Source organism: Engystomops pustulosus, chromosome 4, assembly GCF_040894005.1.
Source record: "Engystomops pustulosus chromosome 4, aEngPut4.maternal, whole genome shotgun sequence".
NCBI classification, from domain to species: Eukaryota; Metazoa; Chordata; class Amphibia; order Anura; family Leptodactylidae; genus Engystomops; species Engystomops pustulosus.
In genome coordinates this window covers 139524664-139549244 of record NC_092414.1, presented here as the reverse complement: position 1 = coordinate 139549244, position 24581 = coordinate 139524664, and the positions used below count along the sequence as shown (strand labels likewise).

General features: G+C 38.5%; 1 protein-coding gene across 2 annotated transcripts in view; it reads right to left on the bottom strand.

Moving 5' to 3' along the window:
• Positions 1–5461: 5461 nt before the first annotated feature.
• The window catches only part of ALPK3 (alpha kinase 3), an 88335-nt gene continuing 69215 nt past the window's right edge, over positions 5462–24581 (bottom strand). For both annotated transcript variants that reach the window (XM_072147706.1, XM_072147707.1), the window contains 7 exons: positions 23766–23893; positions 18250–18285; positions 17535–17809; positions 16771–16859; positions 16177–16394; positions 14466–14514; positions 5462–9283 (listed from right to left, as the gene is read on the bottom strand). In XM_072147706.1, coding sequence (XP_072003807.1) covers positions 8935–9283; positions 14466–14514; positions 16177–16394; positions 16771–16859; positions 17535–17809; positions 18250–18285; positions 23766–23893 — 1144 coding nt within the window. In that variant the 3' untranslated portion in view covers positions 5462–8934. The remainder of the gene's footprint in view (positions 9284–14465; positions 14515–16176; positions 16395–16770; positions 16860–17534; positions 17810–18249; positions 18286–23765; positions 23894–24581) is intronic.

The following is a 24581-nucleotide window of genomic DNA, read 5'->3' as shown; positions in this document are numbered from 1 at the left end:
GTATTTATCAAATCTAGAAAAAAAATCAGAATAAAGGAAATTAAAAAGAAAACATGAAAATTACATGTTCTTATACAAAACTTTGTACATCATAATCCCTGTTAAGGCCTTAGGGTTTAGAGAGAGTTAACTTTGTGTATCCAAAAGGCCTTCCTCAGTTTTAGTTGTCGGACATAATAAATGTTGATAGATCTATCCTTTTCTTAGTGCTCCACTCTCCTATTGTTTCTCAGACTATTGGTTTTAAGGATAAATATTGGCTATAATCTGTTTCTAAACTTTTGGCAAATAATATCAAGTTTAGTGTCAGTTTGGGTTGATTTGAGTTTGGCTTTCATCTGAAACTATTCTTTTAATGTGTTCAAATTAATAAATGGGTAGTGATTTCCGTCAAGATTCTGGAGGACAGCTGGAATAAAAAAGTGGAATGATCGGTAGAAAGTCCTGACCATTTCATCACAGTGAGAAAAAAAACCTTTAATTTCGATAGCTCTAAAGGAGTTTGAAAATCAATTTCAAAATTAAAACGATTAAAGAGAATGGCTGGACAAAATGATAGACCTCTATTTAACAACTAGTAACAGTGTTTTAGTAGCCAGTAACCAGGCCCTGCTCATCACCTGACAAATACAATCCCAACAGTTAAACAGTTGGTGGAGGCAGCATCATGCTATAGGGGTGTTTTTCATCTGCAGGGACAGGGCAACTGGTTACAATTGAAGGCTTCCGCCTCTTGATGTATCGGGGCAGGTGACTCCGCAGCATTTATTCTACGCCAGGCAGGGCCTGGTGTAGAAGAAATGCAGCCGGTGACTATTCACATATGAAAAGTTGCCGGCGAGACTAAGTGCGGCAGCGCGGGGACAGTAACGGCCCGTGCCTGCCCACTCTTGACCGTGCCCTCCACTCGGCCAAGGGTGCCCCCCTCACTCCCCTTTACGCCCCACTGGCAATAAGCTAGCATTTGTTGTGACCAGCCAGAACCCTTACCTTAACCCGATTGAGCATCTTTAGAGAGGCTTGAAAATTGCTGTCCACCAACATTCACCATCCTCCATGAGGGAAGGAAGAATGGCAGAGGATCCCCAAATACAGGTGTGAAAAACTTGTTGCATCATTACCAAGATGCCAGAGCCTCCTGTCCTCAAGTTCGGAAAGGATCATTCCTAAAAGACTCATGTGATATTCAGTTTTTATTGTTTTTTTCGGTCAAGATGTGGTGCGGAGTGTATAGTAATGAACAAAAAAAACAACTTAAAAAAAAAAAGAGTGAAAAATATAAAGGGGTCTGAATACTTTCCATGCTCACTTTATGTGTGATAAAGAAGCACAAAGTATCAAGTATTTTTTTTGTATTTTTGTATTTTTATGTAAAGGAAAGAATACATGAAACTGCTAATTTTTTTCATATTACCCACTGAAGGTCACAACACAATTATATATGTAAAAGTCTTGCATTTTGGAAATGCAAAAACTTTTCTTTTATGAAAAAATCGTTTTAGGGTCCAAAAAAGCTAAAATATTGATGAAGACTTGAAATGTATTTGGTACATGAATTTTATTTGGTAATGTGTGTATAAATATACAGTGAGCAAAATATGTTATATACTGTACATGAAATGGTAACAAAAACAGCTACAGAAATGTTCACAGTAAGAGAAATTTTGAGAAAGACATTAAAGGAAATCACGCATGATAAACCAGGGACCCTTAATCATAGATCCAGGCACTGTGACTTTGGCAATCTTCTTATATTTGTTGTCCATGGCCTCTACTAATGAGCCTGAAGGGTTGTGGGAATGGGGATGGGGGGGGGGGGAACAACAGCTTGTGTAGCCACAGCACAGAGGGGTTCTGTTAATGCCCCCTAGAGCCCTTTTGACTAATTAGTATAATTATAAAAGTTGATTTTATAACAAATACTGTATAAAAGATTTTCACAGTCATGGTGCCTGGATCTATGAGTAAGTGTCCCTGGTTTATCATGAATGATTTTGATGGGAGATTCCCATTACTTGACACTACCTCAAAACAGATGCACAATAAGTACCTACACATAACGTCCAATAAGAGCCAATAAACATGAACTTCCATAGGATGCTAAAGGCAACAAGAACAAACTCTTAATTTAGAAACCAAATAAAATGTAATTGCCTGCATTGGGCAGGTGGTAATCATTTTACTAAACGCAGAAAATATTAACTAATTATATTACAGTATTTAGTATGTTATTAAGTATATTTATGACACATGAACTTCACTTTTTTGAGTCATCCATACGCACAATGGATCCATGGACCATCTACTTGTGGACCTGTGGTTACCAGCAGAAATCAGTGGATATCCACCTATATGCATATAATGATTAACATGCCGGGCAGGTCAGAGAGGAGCTGGAGGGAAGACGCCATGCAAACTCTTCTTCTCCATTTGCACCACAAAACAATGTTTTCTCTGTAACACAGCGACAAACACTCTGGAACAAATATAGTTATAATGAAGAGACTATTTGTATTTAGTTCTGTCCATCATTATACTAGGTCTGAGGTAAGGCATTTTGGTGCCTTAGGCAGATGAGAAAAATTACGTCTCTTTCACAAGCCATAAAATCATAATGATAGTGATGACATTAAAGGGAACATATCCACAAATGTATGGTGCGCTAAACATGGCACAGGGAAATAGTTATGGGCTCCTCATTACAAGGCCTCCTGGACATGTAAGTGTAAAGGGGATGTTTGGTGGCTGTTTTTTTTTTAGCGGATAGCATGCGTCCCCATTTACTTCTATGGGCTTATGCCCAAGGCTCCACAAGGAATAGAGTAAGTTTTATTCCTCTGGAATAAAATATAGGATATTGGAATTATACAACTATATCACTCTATACTATTCATATAGTGAAATCAGGTGTATAGCTATTTTCTGGAAAGAAATTTAACTATGACTAGATTTTAGTGTGTATAACTTCTGTAAAGTGTAAATCATTACCATTTTTTATTGAGGTATCAAGTGGATTGTTACAAATAAAATTTAATAAAATAATTACCATATATACTCGAGTATAAGCCTAGTTTTTCAGCACAAAAATGTGTTTAAAACCCAAACTTGGCTTATACTCAAGTAAAAAAAAATATATCAAAACTCACCTTTCCGGCTTCCCCTGCTGCTGGCTATATACTGGGGCAGGGGGCTGGCTATATACTGGGGAATATGGGCTGGCAGGCTATATACTGGGGGCAGGTGCTGGCTATATACTATGGGGCAGGGTCCGGCAGGCTATATACTGGGGAGGCTGTGACCAATGCATTTCCCACCCTCAGCTTATACTCAAGTCAATAGGTTTTCCCAGGATTTTGTGGTAAAATAAGGGGCCTCGGCTTATACTTGGGTCGGCTTATACTCGAGTATAAACAGTATATTACTACAACAGAATGTGGTAGTGCAAATATCCCTATATTGCCACAATTGTTTTTATAATAGCTCAGACCTGCATTATTGATAGCTATCATTATGCACAAATAGGAAGAGACTGGGTAATCGTTCCCTATGACAGTTTACCATTGATGTGAACACTACTGATAGTAGGTTGTTGGCCATATTCCTGAGTTCAGTACCTGTTGTCCAGTGGTTGCTCATTTCTTCAGCATACAGCGCTGTCTGTAACCCAACTATAGGTCCATGAGTACCAGGTAGTTGCTGAGGGAAAGTATCCTCTGCATGGACAGCAGGAGCTGAGTGCATGGATCCTCAATACCAGTGGTGGTGTATCTATGGCACCTTTCAACAAACTTCACATAAATGATAGTACATTTTTAATGGGTTTCATAAGGGTTCAGGAAATCCATTATTTTGGCTGCAGGAATAGTGTTGGATGCTTTCTTACAGCAATATCAAATGCCACAGAATGCAAAGTAAGTTCTAAGTTTCTGTCATCAGTGTGAACAAAGTGTAACTGAGTTGAATGAATTTTTTTCCAAACAGATACTTCCTGCCCAGGGAATGGGAAAAAAGAAAAAAATATATAATAAAAGCCTGCATAATGGAATGCAATCGATGAGGGAAGAAACAGATATAATCTGTCTGCTACGGTAGTTACCTAGCTGAAGAAACTTTGGCTAATTTAAGGCCCCATAGCCTTTTATTGAGCATGTTCACAATGAGGCACAATTCATACACCATGCCTCACTGGACCAGGAACTTCCTGACATCCCACACTCCTATTCCTGTTCATTATTGTTGTGTCGGCAGTCACTTCCTATGGACATCAGCAGGTTGATCAGCGGTCATCTTGTTAGATGGGCCACAAGCAACAGCACATGGCTTATTGCTTTTGACCTGCAATACACACATGGTCATCAGGTTTTACCTTACTAAACTTCTACTCCCCTCAGGTGGGGTATGATTTCTACTTTCTAGAATTCCCTCTTTTATTAAAACACACCATTTACCTATAAAAAAAAACCCTATCATTGGTTGCATAGAACCTAAAAACATACTTTATGTGTCATATTAAAGATAACAATCTCATCTTTCAGATCAGAGGCTTATGGTTCTGTTATATAGATAAATGGAAATACAGGCAGTTAAATTGCATGCAGGACCTGGATATGTATCTGTATCTTTCATTCCCAATTAATTTTTTAGCAGTCTGTTTTTCCAGTTCTGTAGCTCACAAAGCCATAAGCCTGATGATAGCTGTATATTTTCAAAAAACAACAGGTGACTTGCTGTGCTGCTCCCTTCTCAACTCTCAGCCCCCAGCTTTGTGCTCCTGTGCAGCTCCCCACCACCACTAATATCATCTCATCATGCTGTGAGCTCTGTTCCTGTGATGGATCACAAAGATGGGGGCTGAGAGCTGAGGAGTAAGCACACATGTTGTTTGAGATGCACCCAAACCAAAGCCCAACCCCTAGGACTACAAAGATGGAAGGATGGAAGGTAAGTTATAACACACAATTATATTGTAAAGCAAATGCTTAGAGAAAGTAGAAAGGCAGATTTGCAATGCAGCTGTAATAGGCTTCTGTAACCTGTCTTTAGTTAAAATTAGGTCCCTGGTGACAGGTTTGCTTTAATATCCCACAAATCTTATCTGTTTTTAGGAGGCAAGGACAAGAGCCAGATTGGAGAGCTGCTAACAAGAAGTAGCTTGTGTTCCAGCAGACCTGGCTTATCCTTTATTCTATACCTGGTCATTCATTTGAATACATGGTATACAGTACAACATCTATACTAAATGTGTGACCTGCAACAACTTCTACTGACAGTAACATCTGATTGCCAGAGGGTTCTGAGGCAGGACCCTGGACAATTAGTGCCAGATCAGCATCTTTTTAAAAAGGGTTAAATGAAACAGTAATTTCTTGTTGACAGTATCCAAGACATTTATGCGTCTTGTTTTTTTGCAAACCAAAGAACATTACCCTTTTTATGTATTTAGAAATGATTTGGCAATACAGATTTTCCACAAGAGTTTATTATACATTGACCTATGTGCATGGCTAGGTGTGTGAAGGTACAATGCAACACAAATTACTATTGCAGCGATCATGTTTGACCTAGGTAGCCATAACTGTAAATTCTAACTGACTTAAAAAAGAAAAGACATTTAAATGAAGTGCTTCAAGGATTCTTATACACTAAAGAAATGTGCAAATAAACACACAAAATATATTTCACAAAAAAAAGAAAAGAAAAAAACAAATACAACCACAATTATGAAAAAGCACAGAAACAAAGGCAAAGTGACTTTTCTGTGCACTCTAGGGTTACCGTATTTTTCGGATTATAAGGCGCACAAAAAATCCTCTGATTTTCTCAGAAATCAAAGGTGCGCCTTATAGCCCAGCGCGCCTTATATATGAACCATACTTACAGACAACAGCTGCTTTGAGCTGTGTACAGGTCTGCCACCTGCTGGTCATTCATCCTTATAATCAGGTGCGCCTTATAATCTGGTGCACCTTATATAAGAACCTAGATATTAAAGCAGGCATTAATTGATGGTGCCCTTTATAATCAGGTGCACCTTATTATACGGTAATTAGAGGCGGGAAAAGATGATACAGAATTTCACAGCCCTGAATACATTGAACAGAAGTTTGGTCACAAATTAAGTGCATGACCACCCTCTGCAAAACATGCATCTCCAATGTCTGTGTCTGAAATCACTAGAAATCCCTAGAAAATATAGTGGAATCGTTTTCATTCCCAATACATGGAGGGGATCACCAAAAGGAGAGCAGTTATACATGAATCGGTACATGCCATAGTGTACATTGGATGGCAGTATTTTTGTAGTCACTTTGCCTCCAGAGCACCACCAGGGTCGCCAACTATAGGTAAATTCTCATACAAGCCATAAAAATAGTGGAATTATTTCCAGCGTCAGGAGGAGCTTGTACAGAATATAGTGTCAGTAAATATACTAATTTTCTAGTTTGGGGTAAATGTTGCTCTTGTGTCAATTTACAACATTTCTCATCGTTATCATTTATTATTAGTTTCTAATTTGAAAAAAAAAATAGATTTTATATTCAGTTGCCCAGAGAAAAAGATACTGGTTGGCAACCCTGAGCAACGCACATACAGTAATTTTGGAGCATAATGGGCTTGTCTCAGAGATGCTTTATTTAGTTATGGTGAGGCACCGATCAATAATCACTCCTTACCCTGAAATAAAAGGTGAACTCTAGGCATTCTAACACATTCCAAAATTCTTATCAAGCAAAACTGAGGTTCTAAAACACAACGAGGCACAGTCTATCAATTATCCTTACAGTCCATATTTTGAGTTAATGCCACCCTTCTGGCAGAAAAATGTGCCCCCATAAAAAAAGCTGAAAGGAGAATACATGAAAAAATCATTACTGATTCTGCTGTTCAGACTTGAAGAATGACACATTTGTAACTTTATTTTAACTTTATCCAATGTCCCTTAATGAAAAGATAACATTTATTCTAATCATCCTTAGACAGTCAAATGTGATGACATCACTTGAAGGTTTTGGACTCCAATACAAAATCTATAACAGGGCCCTCCACCCAACATGTACCATCCACAATATTTCTTCTCATGTAGAAAGTAGGCAATTGGGCCTGAAATACCAGGGTCCGAGGACATCTGCTACCCCTGAAGTATGTGGTATTCAGTTTATTATTCTTACTGAATTATATAAGTGACTGGAGGGATCATCAGTACCCTGCTATATTGGCTATATTGGCTATATTGAGTTGAATATCCTACAAGACCAACTCTTTTATAGATGATCAGAGATCCATGTTCTAACAAAGCAGTCCACAACCTATTCTACCTCATTAGTCACTATTACATATTGTACAACATGTGGGGTTGACCTGTTAAATATATATAAGTATATTAAAATAGAAAATTATTATTAAAGCAATGCGAAGATAGAGATACGCTAGCATTAAAAGACAGCTGAATTCCACCTATGTCCTGTTTCATTATGAAATCTTGAGTGCTACTAGAGCACGATAGCTTTTAGATTTACTAGCATTGGATAAACCAAGAGTCACATATGGCTTCTGGGTTATTGGTCTGAGGGCACAATTCTGGTGTAATAAAGGTCAAGGCAAGATGAGGTCCATCTACTTTAGACTGACATAAAACACCACTCAGACAGAGAGGATACCAGTAGTAAAAAAACAAAGCAGAAAACTCTATCACATGCCTGCATTATTTTTGACCTTATTATCTGACCTTACTTGTCTCTACATTTAGTGCCAGTTCACAGAGTGACCAGGAGCTGACTTGCTGCTTCTGTTATAAGTTGTCCTCTTAGCTCATGTTACCAGAGCTATTATATATCTATAGATGTCATGGTCACTGATTCAGGAAGTTGCTGACAACTGGATAGAACAAGTGACATGTAGAATGGAGCTTAAAATACTGCCTGTTTCACAATATCCTGTTACTATTAGCTTACATAAAGTGTTGTTACTAGTCTAGTTACACTTCAGTTTCTTTAGGGCTTAGTTGTCAGAACTTAGAAAGTTAACTAATTTTCTGAATACTCTAGCACTCTAGCACTGAATACTCTAGCATACATTTAATTTCCTTGGAACCACCAAAATGAGTCCAACGGTGAAGGATTTAGTTAATGGGTCTTATTTCGGATGTTGCTACAAAAAGTATGTAATGTCATAGGTCTATGAATAATTATGTTATTCTGTACTCTTATATCAGTCACATAATACAGAATCCCTATTAGATATAACCTAGAAGACATTCACCATGATTGACTTTGAGAGAAAGACCCTGAGATATACAGTAGCAAACACTTGTACACCAGTGCAAATAACAGACCACACTTTCTCCTGAGGTGCTTTGTGCTCAGTGATGCTTTATCTTGAAGAGAGGCATTTGGAGCCACAGTTCAGTATACACTGGTTGTAAATATCAGATGATATTCCAGATCTTAGGCTATTGTTAAAGTTTTGCGATTTCCACTTGAGAAACAATAATTTACAGGAAAGGTTGAATTACATTCATGTAGCCTTTTACAAGTACATGTCCTGCTGATGTGACATTAACGAAATAGGTATTGTAAATCTGAGTCACAAATTAGAAGACGTTACTGTAGATGAGACGTATTTAACCTTACATTTACTGCACAAATCTAAGGAGAGATCTGGATTCCACATTGCATAGTAAGATTGTTGCTTTGTCTTGAAACACAATGCTTCTTTAAGCAGCAGTGTCGGTAAAATAGAAGTCCCTTTTATAATACAAGGTCTCAGTGTCAAGAGGAAATTCACTTACACAGGTCAGACTGTCCACAGCCACTGTTATAGAATAGAAAAGAGAAGAACAATAGTGCATCTCATGTCTGCTTAGTTTATTTAATAAAATAGCTGTTTCTGTCAAGTCCGGATGTAGCATGTCTTAAAATATTACATTTTCAGGTTTTATTGTGGTTTTGGAATTGTCAACCCTTCACTTCCTTTGTTTTTGGGACCAGATTGTGGTTCTCCTGTATCTAGAACTTTTCGTGTGGCCTTTGGACTGACCCCACCCTTTCTAGCAGTTTGTGGGCTTGACATTGCTTTCTTTTGTATCTGGGGGCTTGACTGAGCAGAGCTAGTTTTCCTTCCCATCTGAGGACTCCTTGAACCCTTTGGCTTGGAAGGAGGTTGTAGGCCTTCCGTTGCTTTTAGAGACTTGAGATTAAGCATTTCACAGTAACTATTGCACTGGTGAACTGAAGGAAATTCCTCTAGCACCTCAGGATAGCAGCTCTCTTTAAGGCCTTGATATCTGCAAGAGATAGAACATTTTAAGTAAAATGGAACTATTTAATATAATCCTATTTAGCATGGAAACCTATGAATATAAAGTACAATGATCAAGAATACCATATATATTTCTGTATAAGCCAGGTTTTCAGCACAAAAAAACGTACATACTTCTTACATACTCATCTTCCGGCACCCCCTATGTTCAGTGCGGCTCCCCGATGCTCCTTTTCTGTCTTTTCGGCAATGCTCCCATCACCACAGCTCCTCTTCTATCTTCTGTCTGCTGTAACAGCGGACTGAGTCGTGGCCATGTGCTCTGCTGGCCGGTGCACACACTATGATGCGGCCACTGTTGACGTCATAGTATGCGTCGGCAGGCAGAGCGTATGGCCGGGTCTCTGCCAGCTATTACAGCAGACAAAAGAGGAGCCACGGGGATGGGAGCATCGGGGAGCCGCGGTCAAACCCGACATGGGCACCGCCATCTTGGATTGCCGATCACCGCCCCCGTGATGTCATCGGAGGACGGCAATCGGGTGCCATGGCAACCTACAGTCTCAATGAGACTTGGTATTTTGCCATGTGTAATGATCCCTAAGATGGCAGGCTATCATCAGAGATCATCAGTATTATTGCTATATACTGCAATACAGTAGTATTGCAGTATATAGTATTAACAATCAGAACTTGCAGGGTTAAAGTACCCTTGAAGGCCTGAAATAATTATAAAAAATAGTAAATAATAGTAAAAAAAAAGTAAAAGTTTAAATCACCCCCCTTTCCCTATAAAAGTAAATAAATAGTAAGAATAATAAACATGTTCGGTATCACCGCGTTCCAGAATGTCCGATCCGTACAGTCCTCAAAATAGTATCAATAAAAATGTTATCAAAAGTTGCAAAAAATGACACCACCAACAGCTACTTACACTGAAGTATGAAAAAGTTATTAGCGCCAGAACATGGCAAAATGAAGAACTTTTTTTTTGTACAGTAGGTTTTTACCCCTTATCACCGACACTAGTTTTCAGCTCAATGACCAGACCTGGTTTTTCCAAATCTGACATGTCTCACGATAATTGGTTATAACATCGGAACGCTTTAACATATCCTGGGGATTTTGAGAATGTTTTCTCGTGACACATTGTACTTCATGTTAGTTATAAAATTTAAGTGATAAGTTTTGCGTTTCGTTCTGAAAAAAAGTGAAAATTCGGCAAAAGTTTGTAAAATTCTTCATTTTCCAAGTTTGAAATGTTCTGGTTTCCAGACAGGAAGTAAAACTACCCAAAAAGTTTGATAATTAACATTTACGGAATGTCTGCTTTATGTTGGGATGATATTTTATGCGTCCTCTCACTTTTCTAGGATGTTATGAGGTGCAGAACTTTAGGTGCGATTTTTCTTATTTTTATGAAAATTGCCAAAACTCACATTTTGAGGGAAAACTCAGCTTTCAAGTGACTTTGAGAGGCCTAAATAATAGTAAAACCCCATAAATTACCCCACTATAGAAAGTTCACCTGTCAACATATGTAAAAAAACTTCTATTAAGTCCATTAACCCTTTAAGTGTTTCACATGGGTTAAAAAATATGGACCTGCGATTTAGAAACTATTGAATTTTTTTGGAAATACATTAATTTAGGCCAAAACTGACATTTTCAGAATAAATTAAATGATGAAACGCACTGCAACGCTTGATGCCCAATTCCTCCCGAGTGTACTGATACCCCATATGTGGTGGTAAACTGCTGTACGGGCGCACGGCCGAGTATAGAATGAATGGAGGCGCCATTCATAGCAGATTTGTATTGTCACATTGTACGACCTATAAATTTTTATTTTTTTTGGTAATGCGATCATATGAGGGCTTATTTTTTATGGGATGAGTTACAATGTATAAATAATTTATTTTGGGAGTCTAAAGCTTATTCATGAGATTTTATTAACTATTTCAAGGGGGACACAAACAAAATCATCAATTTTTATTTTGGATTGTTAGCATTTTTCCCCCCCGCTCACCGCAACCTAAAAATAATATTTTATCTTTATTCTCTGGATCACTACGATTGCGGTGATACCTCATTTATATAGTTTTTCTTATTTTTGCTCAATTTTCCTGAGCAAAACCAATATTGGAGAAAACCGCATTGTTTTTACTATTGACAACTTTTAGGGCCATAACTACTGTATTTTTCTGTTGTCAGATCTGGTTGAGGGCTTATTTTTTGCGAAAACAGTTGTTCTTTTCAGTCGTATCATATTAGGTAACGTAACTTTTTTTGATCACTTTTTAGAACATTTTTTGTGATGGTGTTTGATGAAAAATTGTATATTATGGGAAGTTTTTCGAGTTTTTTTTTTTACGTAGTTCACCGAGCGGGTTCAATATTGATTTAGATTTATTGTACAGATTAATACGGACGCGGTGATACCAAATATGTACGTGTTTTTGTGTTTTATTTACTTTATTTGCATTTTATGTGTTACTGGGGAGATTATGGGACTTTTATTTTATTTATATATTTAATTATATTACAAAAAGATTTAATTTTTTTTTTTTTACTTTTTTACATTTTCTACTTCTTGGCTTGAATAAGCGATCATCCGATCGCTTATTCAAGCCTTTACACTGCAATACACTTGTATTGCAGTGTATAGTGTAAGTAACTGAGCATGCTGCGCATGCTCAGTTACATACAGCCGGGTCCTGCCAGGAAGGCAGGACCCGGTGAGAAGAGGAGCCGACAGCCCCGGGTCACTCGTCGGAACCCGGGGCAGCGGCAGGAGGGATCGGATCCCCCGGTAAGCACACCGGGGGGGTCCGATCCACGGGGGACACACTTGCACGCCGCGGTCATGCTTGACCGCGGCGTGCAAGGGGTTAAACACCCGGGATCGGAGTTTTTCCGATCCCGGGTGTTAGTGCCGGGTCTGGGCTGTGATATCACAGCCCGACACCGGCACCAGCGAGACCCGGTGTCCCGAAAACTTCTTCTGATGCGCCGCCGTAGAAAGGCGTCGCATCAGAAGAAGTACCCTTAATGACCGCCATAAAAACCCGATAGGGCGGTCATTAAGGGGTTAATTTTTGTAGATGTATGAAAACATAATAAAACCTATATAAATTTGGTATTTCTGTGATCGTACGGACCCAAAGAATAAAGTAGACATGTTATGTAGGGTACACAGTGAAAGTCACTACAAATAGGCGCAAATGCATTTTTTCACCAATTTCCCTGCATTTGGCATTTTTTTCCGCTTATCATGAAGTGTAATTTCTGCCCCTACACCGCTCTTTACATGGAATATAATTTGTATAGATTTTTAAGGAGTGAAAAAGGAAAACACAAAAACAAAAAAAGGCCTGTCCGTAAGGGGTTAAGTAGGTTTTTTTGTAATATTTTTACAATTTTACAGAAGAAATACTAATGTAGGGAAAATTTCATTTGTTTTACTATTGCCATCTTTTCAGATACATAATTTTAGTATTTTTCAGTTGACAGAGCTGGTTTAGGGCTTTCTTTTTATTTGATGAGGTTTTTTCAGTGGTACCATTTTGGAGCACATAACTTTTTTGATAACTTTTTAGAACATTTTTATAAAGGGATTTAACTAGAAATTAACATGTTTTGCAGATTTTCTTTTATGCGTTCACCAAGCGGATCCAAAAATGTTTCCAACTTATTGTACATATTGTTACAGGTGTGAAGATACCAAATATGTGTTTTTTTTGTTTTTTTTTTTGTACTTTATTACATGTGCATAAGGAATGGTGTTGTTTAGGGGACTTTTACTTTATTTAATTATTTATTTTTATTTAAAAAATTGTTTTAAACCTTTTTATTCTTAGGTTGGCTTAAACACGTTTCTTTACAGGTTGACGTAAACAAGCCATACTCTGATCACTTGTTCAAGCTCCTATTGAGCTAACACACAGCAATACAAATCTATGGTTAGCATGCTCAGTGTGCTGCAGCAGCGTCCTGCCTGGCAGGGCAGGACGGGGAGGCACATTGTGCAGCCCTGGTGCACTTGTTGGACCCCAGGCTGCCATCAGGGGATTGGTAAGTGGCACAGGAGAAGTCTGGTCCCTATCAGAAGCCCCTTACGTGCTGCGGTCATGTATGACTGCAGCATGTAAGAGGTTAACACCCATGATCGGCGGAATCGTTTGGGAGCCGAATCCAGAAGCAGGACGAAATATTACTGCAGGGGTCGGCAAGTCAGTGCTGACCATGCAAAGCTATTAGATCCTTTGTTGTTAAGGGGTTAACCAGCAAACCAAAAAAAAATTTGATAAACCCTCAAACAATAAGTCATTAAAGGTGCTGACATAAAACCTTTTTTATTTTGTGAAGTGTTCTCATGATGTAAAATATCATTTAAAAATCATCGAGATTTGCTCTCTATGTAACTGTACTTACTTGGAGGTGAAAGTTATGATGCAATTTATACTACATGGTAAAAACTGTAAATTAAGTTATAAAGTAAGTCAGAATTAAATTTTTTCCCATTTTGTCTCCCAATTAAGGTTCAAAGTTTATCAATAAATTTTATGTACACAAGGTACATAGGGCTATAATGACATAAGATAAACATTTTGAACGGTGAGGGATAAAAAAATAACAAAAAGTGCTTGGACATTTTCGCCCAAAACAGGCAAGGAACTATTATTTTAGTGGGACTACCCACAATGTAACTGGGAGTGTTTTAAGAGAATATTAGAAAGCCATAATTCATGGCTAAAACTGCTTAACAGAACGGTATAGTTTCTTCATTAAAAAAAAAAACACTGATGCAGTCCTGCCAAAGCAAATTTTTAGCTTAGATTCAGTTCTGTTGTTCTGGAGACCTGGCTATGAAAAAAGCTAAACTTATCAACATTCACATATAAATGCTATTATTTAGGTTAGGTAAATAGGACTTAGATAATTAAAATAGGGAAAACATTGGGAGATTTCAGTTAAATTAGATGACATCATCTTGTGTATATATATATATATATATATATATATATATATATATATATAATAAAACCAGACTGCAGTGTCCTTAATTTCTACTTGATGTCTTATGTTCCTATGTTTAACAAAATTATAAGACCTAGACATAGATAAACTGAAGTCAAAACTAGAGAATCAATTCAGAGGCTATTCAAAACAAATGATGATTTGTATGGCACCTTGATTTTACGTACCCTTTAGATTTTGTAGCAATTCCTATATTAGTTAATTTCCATCCCACACCTGAAAGAATAAATATAGAAATTAATTACAAAAGAACAACAAAGGCTAAGTTCATCAGTTTCATTTACACTGCCGCTAGTAACAGTGCAGCAGTCCATGTCTTTCCTATCTTTTATTTGAATTGGTAATTCATATTGTAACACCTTATAACACCACCCTTGGAGGAATGCAATGTGCTGAAACACGCGTCGGGGTGCTTGTTATCTGGATAGACGTGGGTTCTTTGTGGTGAGGATGAGAATTCATTGCATTATGTGTTTATTGCTTAAGGAGAACTAGTCAGCCTAAATTATGCCCCCATTCAAACATAGTCACCTAATACACTCCCCAGCCCCTTTCTATTGATGTTAAATTTATCATGCAATACGCCAAACAAGCAAACCTCTGGAGAATGGGGTAAAGGCCTCTCCATTACTAAAGAGAGAGTAGAAAGTACTTCCCTCCAAAATGACTGAAGTGTTGGACACTCCCAAATCATGTGAAAAAAGCAGCAGGAGAGTGATAGCACCGGGGGCACTCTGGGGAGGGAATATGTTAAATATATGGAGAAGAGTCCGGTAGCTTTGGTGGATAATGTGCAGTTGTATAATTTTATTATTTACAGCACGGGACACAGAGAAGAAAGGGGCAGAGAGGGCTCTAGCATCAATCAAATGGGAATATGTAGAAGATATGAGCCAATCAGTGGATAGTTAGATGTGTGGAGGTTGGGATCAGGGAACTGGACCAACAGTGCATGGTGGTCATTTGCACATATTTATTTTTTTTGTCAATACAGCTGTTCCAGAAAACACTGCCATTCCCTAGAGACCTCAAGATGAGTAAATCTCAACGTAGATGTCCTTTAAGTGGACACCTCGATATCTGTACAAGAAAAAAATCAATAAAGAGAAGAAAATAAAGAATGAGTAACGGAAGGTAACTGATGATACGTTGAAGTCTATGTGGAACAGAAGGTGTACAGAAGACTGAGGAAGCAGGGGAAGGTTGTAACAGTGTAACAGCTTTTAAAACCAGATCACAGAATGGTTAGGGTAGCCCCCAACTGTATTAGCATGATTTTATTCAGCTTCCTCTGTTGCTGTTAGATTTCATTAGGCGGGAAGGGGGGGGGGGTCTGTGGTGCAAAGGGTGAAGGGGGAGACAATGCAACAGCCTGAGAAGCTACAGCACGGAGGGACTCTAATAATGCCTTATCATTAGCATATTTATAAAAGTTGATTTTAGAAGGAAGGAGGCCATGGATAGCAAAAATAAGAAGATTGAATAAGTGTCCCTGGTTTATCATGAGGGATTTTGATGCTAGATTTACTTTAAACTCTAGAATGTAGAGGAAAGCCCCAACACAGGTGTGAACTGGGCCTAAGTAACAAACATTGTCATAGGCTTCCTACAAACTAAGATGATAAAGAATCAGAAAACAGACAGTCACTTGTGAAGTCGAGAATGGTGAGGCAAAGAATAGTTCAAAGTTCAGAGTACAAAGCAATAAGTGAGTGCAGTAGAGAAAGTAGTACAAGTAGTCACTGGGTGGGTAAATATATATATATATATATATATATATATATAACCTAGATGCCTTGGCCATCCATCACTCAAATGTAACAGATTAGAAATATTAATAATCAAATTTTGCATTTTGTGCACCTTCTTCCTTCTCACCTTCTAAAGTGGTGACAAGGAAATTTCCATTCGTCCACTGAAAGACCCAGTGCTGAAAAGTGCAGCATTTCTGCTCAATTTCTGTACTGTTCTTCATGTGTAATTTTCCTGAAACATCTTGAATGCAGTACTTTTCAAATGTGCCTTCCAGGTCTTCTTCTATGGTAGCATAGGGGACATTATTGGCAGGGCGATAAATCAAATTCAGTGGTAAAATCCTGGATTAAACATAAAACAATGTATAATATACATCATAAAATAGAAAAATATACCACAACTGGTCAATTGCCGCCTCTCAATAGTTTACACTATTATGTACCAGTAGTATGTTTAATGCATTGGTACATTTACAGATGCCAATGACATTTTGTTCCTGGATCCCTGTTACATTGACAGTTTCCTGTCACCAAGTAATATGAGGCAGGTTACAACAGCTCTGAATGAAAGCAAATATAGGACCAAAAATAAGTCAATGATGTTCAAGCTTAATAAAAATAAATCTTTATCCAAAATTTACTAATCAGTATTATAGCCAGCTATGAGCAAACCTAATATATTAAAATGAAGAGCACTTTTATAATGCAATGTACTTACTCCGGAAACTTTCCAAAGGAGGGAACCCCTCTACATTCAGCAGCAAATATCTTGCAATATTCCCTGGTTGTGTTCTGAATTTTACATTCCTTGAACATAAAAAAGTAATGACACCAAACATTAATCTTAACAATGAAATAAAACAAAAAGATACTCTGGAGGAGCCGGGCTATGATACAATAATGGGTCCAAAAGTCCCTTCAGAAGTCAAATCTATTAAGGGTCTGGTCACTGTCCATTATTGGTCCGTTCTTGGTGCATTTTTGCATGTATACCTTGAGTTTGACTGGTTTGAATCTGTTATTTTTCATTTCTTCAAGTTTAAGCCCAGTGAAAATGTTAATAATAAGAAAAACTGATTCAAACCAGCCAAACACATGATAAGCATGCAAAGATGCATGGGTTTTCAGTGCATTTAACGATGCACCAAAAACGGAGCAAGAACGCACCATGTGACTGCACCCTAAGGAGACTCTATGTCAGATCAGGTGCAGGGTATAATGGTAACAAGCTGATTTGGAAGCAGCTGAAGAAAACCAGCCAAGGTTTTAAGCCTAACATACTTCTCAGCTATGCACAGCAGGTTTGATTAAAATAAAAGTGGACACTACAAATCATTTCTTCTGGCGGCCTCTAGGAGTCCAATTTAATCAGGTAAAACAATCTATAGTGTCCAGTGGAAATTGAAGGCATATTTGCAACAAAACAATGAAACAAATAATGGATCACACAAGGAATTCAACTGAAAACATTTGAAAAGTTACCTGAATAGTAATATCATAATTTTTCTCCACTAAGGTGCTTTCATTTTTGGTCCCAAATGTAATAAGATTTCGGATTTTGATGATGCAGGTTTTTCCTGACTCAAAGATCGGTTCCAACCCATAAATCACCTTCACTCTACAGGACTTTCTTAGAAATCCATTTCCAACATGTGGATCTTCCATAACTATCCTTCCAAAAAACTTGTCTCCCCAGTAGCCTGAGTCGGCCAATCCTTTTGCAAAAACCATTGGTGTCATCTCTATTTCTTCTCCAACTGATAAAATAAGAAGTGCATGGAAATAAAGTGAAGAAGCAAAAGAATGAACTATATCATTTTAGGTATTGTTTCTCCCTCTGTAACCTAAAAACATCAGCTGTCCGAAAGCAAGAGACTCAATAATGAGCCAATAGAGTCCAGGTTCTGCTAGTATTCATTATGCAATAAAACTTTGACATTGATAAGGCTTCCACCGTTCAGTTGTGAACAATGCCTAAAATGTTTTGCACAGAGGTGTAGAGAAAAAAAATACAGTTTTAAAGTCAACTCAAGTCTAACTAGATAACAGCTGGAATGTGCCAAACCAACTAATACTCAAATTCTATGTATATATTTAATGTGTACCATTATAAAATAATAACAGTAACCCTCATATTTACTTATATTCTTCAGACATAGTTCTGCATCCTTTAAACATTGCAGTTCTTTTACATTACCTTCAACTTCCTCTTTAGAAATGAATCCTGACAAAACTAAAATACAAACAAAAGTACAAATTATTATAGTATCAAATATAGCTTAGAGACATATAGTGGATATTTTATATTAGCATCTAGCCTTTTCCCTTGCTAGTGTGACCTGAGTGAAGTTGCCCCCCCCCCCACCTTGTTCAAATCAAACAAAATTGGGGTCAAACGTTTGTGCTGGTTTGTGCATCAGAAAATGTTAATTTGTGCCCCTATCGTTTTTAAGATATTAATGAAAGTTTCCAGAGGTCATCAGAGGTCAACCAGCCCCCCCCCCCTCCACATTGCCCAAACCAAATCAAACTGGTGCCGAGCAATTCTGCTACGTTTGTGCTGGTTTGTGCTGCTCAAATTTTTGTTTGTGCTGCTTTTGTTTTGAATAAATGAACAAAAAATTAAAGGTCAAAAGTTCAAGCAGCCTTCCCCCCCCACATTAACCAAATCAAACAAAACTGGTGTCAAACGTTAGTGCTAAGTTTGTGCTGGTTTGGTTGATGAACAAAAAACAAACAAACCTAGTGACACTTCCCTGGTTTGATCACCAGGGGGAGCAAGCAAACACATTGGGGCAGATTTATCAAGCAGTCTGAAAGTCAGAATATTTCCAGTTGCTCATGGCAACCAATCACAGCTCAGCTTTCATTTCACCAGTGCTCATGAATATTTTAAAGGGGAGCTGTGATTGGTTGCCATGGGCAATTGGAAATATTCTGACTTTCAGACTGCTTGATAAATCTGCCCCATTGTACTTTGGAAGAAATGAACTCTAATGACCTCTTGAAAAAAGTATGAATATATTAAAAATGATAGCGGCACAAACAAATTTTTTGCTGCACAACCAGCATAAACATAGCACTAATGTTTGGCACCAGTTTTGTTCGATTCAGTTAATGTGGGGGGGCTGCTTGGACTTTTGACCTTTAATTTTTTGTTCATATATTCAAAACAAAAGCAGCACAAACAAAAATTTGAGCAGCACAAACCAGCACAAACGTAGGAGAATTGTTCGGCACCAGTTTTGTTTGCTTTGGGCAATGTGGGGGGGCTGGTTGACCTCTGATGACCTCTGTAAACTTTCATTAGTATCTTAAAAACGATAGTGGCACTAACGAAAACTTTTGCTGCACAAACGTTTGACACCAATTTTGTTTGATTTGAACAAGGTGGGGGGCCAACTTCACTCAGGTGCTAGTGTGGACTTTGAACATCAATAAGAAACTTGAATGACATGGATGCTTTACAAGTCTAAGGGTATCTGCACACATTATGTAATAAATAACATTGTAGTGTAATGTGTGTATGGCAATCCCATACACATGTTGCCAAAAAAATCATCAGCAGAGAATTTTTGATCCACAGACATGGGTAACATGTTACTTTTTCAATTTGCATGCATGGAAGAGTTGCAGCCTTTTATGTATTAGAACAGAAGGCCAAAGAGCTGATGGTATCTGACTATTTTTCACCTTGTTTCATATCACACATACATGCACACACGAAAATACTTTTTCCAACTTACCAAAGTGATTCCAGTGATTCCAAGACATATATGACTCAAAGAGTCAGTCAGTAAAGCTGACTCAAGTTTTATGGGTCATTATTCTATTTTAACTTTTGATCCAATAACCAAAGGAGTCTTCTTTCTTGTTACATCCAGACTACTGAGAGCATTTATCAGGGCCTGAAAGCCAGTTTTCTGGTGATCCACAAAAAGTGGATGTGGAAGAGTGAAGGGGGTTCCTGTTCTTGCCCTGCACCTGCACACTCCCTATACCTGGTGACTTTTTAGCACAGAGCAGTCGCCGGTAATAATGCAGCCCCCTAAGATATCGGAGGGGCAGGGCTTACATAATATGACAGCTCTTTATGGGCTGGTGTATAATAACTGTCCCCCTAAAAGTGGAAATTGCTGTGAATCAATAAATCTTTTTGTCACCCTCATTCACTCTTGTCTTGACAATGCTATCTCCCTTCTAAATGGTCCCCCTCCCTTATAGTGACACTCTGTCCTGAACGCAGGAGCCAAGAATTACTGATGTTTGAAAGAAATGAGACAAACTGATGACAAATGTATAAAAAAAATTCCTCTGCTCTCCTTGTATGTGATTGGTATCTGTACATACACAAAAAACAGCCTGTGAATGGTTTAGCAGGTGTTATGTATTACCTTCTTTAAAGCATACTACGCATGTACGTTTAGCTCATTGCTCATTTTAAGTCCTCTGCCACAGTGTTTGTTTTGATGAATTTATTACTCTGTAATTTTTTCTTTTGTACATGTATTCTATACTTAAGTTCTGTGGATTCCTGTCTGAGCAGGTGTGAGTAATCTTTTTTTTCTCCAGTTTTTGCATATTATTATTTTGCACATTTCTCCTCCACTAGGTGTCACCTTTGCATCATATTTCTAACATTACCCCCAATGTGTCCTATCATGAGACAAATACCACACACGAGACACCCTCCCCTTGCCAAAAAATAAAATGCTTTATATATTATAGAATAATAAAAAAAGGGGGCATTATAGGTGGGTGTGCGACTATAGAAAAAGGGGTATTATAATGTCCCCTTTTCTGTAGCCCCTTTCTTATATAGACAGACAACAGAAAAGCAGCATTATCAGAAGGGGCTACAGAAAAGGGGGCAGGTGCAGGAAAGGGGGCATTTTAGACTGGGGGCTACTGGAAATGGCACATGGCGACCATTTTTTTCCCCAAGTGACCATATTAAAGGGTTTACCGGACACAGTACATGGAAAAAAAATTTGGCACATAGGACACTTAATCTGCCACTGCCTACCAACCTTAATAAGTAACTAAATAAGTGCTTAAAGTACATAAGAAAAGTCTTTGTTCAATGTACTACTGTTTGCAGAACTAAACAGTCTTCCAGCCCAGATCCTGGATGAAAGTTATGGACAGCAGTAGCCATCTCAGATTTACCAGTAATCTAGACGAATTAAGCAATTCCATAGAATAAATAATGAGACCTGATGAGTCATGTTGTATGTCTCTACAGAACCTGTTGACGTATAATCAGGGAGTCAAGAGGAAGTGGGAGAGTGCTTTAGTACTTTAGTGCTGTTACTAGCATGGGTGTTTTTGTCACGTACATGAAAACCTACATCAGTTAAAAAGCAGAGGTGTGAGTATTACTTCCTCATTATTTTAGGCAGGGGTTGTCAGCCTTTTTTTAATACTGCAAACCATAAGCCTGCAACTAATATATTATAACAATACTTCAACCGTATATACTCGAGTTAAGCCGACCTGAGTATAAGCCAAGATACCTAATTTTAACACAAAAAGCTGGGAAAACCTATGAACTCGAGTATAAGCCGAGGGTGGCTAATGCATTAGTCACAACATCCCAGTATAAAGCCAGAAAGCCCACTGTAGTATATAGCCTTCCAGCCCCCTGTAGTATATAGCCTGCCAACCCCTGTACTATACAGCCGGCCAGCCCCTATAGCATATAGCCAGCCAGCCCCCTGTATTATAGAGCCTGCCAGCCCCCTGTAGTTTACAGCCTGCCAGCCCCCTGTAGTATATAGCCTGCCAGCCCCTGTAGTATATAGCCTGCCAGCACCTAGTATATTAGCCAGCCAGCCCCTGTAGTATACAGCCTGCCAGCCCCTGTAGTATACAGCCTGCCAGTCCCCTGTAGTATATAGCCTGCCAGCTCCCTGTAGTATATAGCTTGCCAGCCCCTAGTATATAGCCAGTCAGCCCCTTTAATATACAGCCTGTCAGCCCCTGTAGTAAAAAAAAAGATTAACATTGTACTTACCTTTCCGACGTCCCCATAGGTCCTCTTCTGCTTCTGATGCTCCGGTGCTGCCTCCAGTCCATCAGATTCTCTTTGGGTTCTTCAGCTCCACTTCGGGTCTTCGCGCTTGCCGACGTCATTGTTTGTGAGCCGTCAGCATCCCGAGGGGACCAGAAGAGTAGCTGAACTTCCCAAAGAGGATCCGGAGCATTGGAAGCAGAAGAGGACCTACGGGGGACATTGGAAAGGTGAATACAGTGTTAATTTTTTTTATAGACTCAAGTATAAATTCGGGGGTTTTTTTAGCACAAATTTTGTGCCGAAAACTTCGGTTTATACTCCAGTATATACCGTAGATCAATAGAAACTGCATAAATTCACTGAAAAACAGTCTATCGTTTATCTCCCTCAATATGTTATCTGACTGGGACAGGTCATTGGGACATGTCTTGTTTTCTTGCTGCTGGGCATGTATACTAATGACAGGTCATGTTTTATCACTAGGAATTATGGGGCCTCTGACTGTAAGATTTTTGTAAGATGCCCACCGGCATCCATTCCCACATTGATACATAACATTGTATACACAATTTTTTTTACCAAAAACATGACAAGCTAGACAGGACCCTACTCTACTGCATGTGCCAACTCAGTATATAGGTAGCCCCAGAGAGGCCTGGCATGTGCCCACTCAGTATATAGATTGCATCACCAGTCCACATTCATCTCCCCCCAGTCCACAGTCATCTCCCCCTCCAGTTCACAGTCAGCCACCCCCAGTTCACAGCAAATGTTCCTTTTTAATGAAATGTCCACTTCAGATGCCCCCCTTTAATTAAATGTTAACCCCAGATGCCCCCTTTAATGCAATGTCCACCCCAGATGTTCCCTTTAATGAAATGTCAATCCCAGATGCCCCCTTTAATGATATGTCCAACCCAGATGCCTCCCTTTAATGAAATGTCCTGCCTGATGCCCCCTTTTATTAAATGTCCTGCCAGATGAACCCTTTAATGAAATGTCCTGCCAGATGCCCCAGTGACCCTCGTTAATGTAATGTCCACAGCAGGACCCTTTTGAAAAAGAAAAAAATCTATACTCAGCTTCTAGCTTCTTCTCCCCAGCCCCGCTTCTCTGACTTCTCATTCCGGGCCAGAAAAAAAGAAGAAGGAGCCGTGGGGCTGGGGAGAAGAAGCCGAAAGGTGTGTATAGGGGTTTTTCTCCCTCAAATAGGGCCCAGGAATTCAGGGGCTAGTGGGTATTGTGAGCCCCTCAGGCCCCTTTTTGAATGGAAAATGAGGGGCCCTTGAACACAGTCCCATTAGACCCACCATGATGACAGGCCTGGTCTGACATGACTTATTGTCCTATACAAAGATTTAAAAACATACAGTATATAAGATGGAAAGTATGCTCTGACATAAAAATTAAGCAGTGAAGAAATTGAAATTACGGTACATTATATTTAAAACTATATTTAAACAGTAAACCTCCAGGTTAATAAAGGAAATATATATAAAATGCTGCAAAATTGTTCCTGGTCCTTTTTGTTTGTAATTCTCATTTTACATAAATTCTCATCTCCTGTCTGTGTCTACAAGTTCAAATAAACACATCCATTAAAACAAAACGTGCTCAAAAGACTATCTCACATAACAAAACCATAAAATGCTGTATTTAAAATGGGGAAAATGATATAATAAACCAAAAGAACTCACTCTCTGCGCTTAGGAGGCAGTCTGTTGAATCGGATCCATATTCATTCTCTATGGCACACTGATAGACACCACAGTCCTTAACCGATGCTTGTACAATCGCAAGTGCGACCTGTCCTTCATCTCCAGAACTATAAAAACAAGTGCAATAAATGTATTATATGTGTGTGTAATCATTCATGTAGTGCTATGTTTATAAATTGTATTGCTTGTCATAATGAAGATTTTGCAGAACAACAGATTATTGTTTTGATGTGTAATGCTGGATGATAAATCAAGTCTAACCTTGTACCTCCTAGTTTTGGCCAAAAATGTTTTTTTCACATTTGCATAGTTTTTGGCGCTCCCCACTTTTCCAGTTAAGCTTCACCCTCTTTAAATAAATAAATGTATTTATCCATAAATAAATGAAGAAATCTGCTGCATTGTCTAGCCTCTCCTGGACCCTTAGTTCGCCACTTTCCAAATGGCAGTTGTATATGTTCTTTTCTTTGTGCAGTGAATGCTTCCATGCTATCTCCTGCTGATTTACATGTTTGTTTGAAACGATACATTGTACCAACCAGCTGATACTGAAATGATCAGTGGGAAGACATTAAATACATACCCTTTGGAAAAGGGGTGAAAAAGCTACAGTTTCAGAAGATAAATGTTATTGTTTATGTAATGAAAAGTCTATCAATTCGTTGTGGTTTTCTAGATGTTTGTTTGCTGTCATTCAATAGGAAAGTTCATTGCTAGATTTCGGTGGATAAAAATCTGTCCATGGTCATGTGATGTCACGCAGGTGCACAGCTCGGATTACTGTAATGAGTCCTG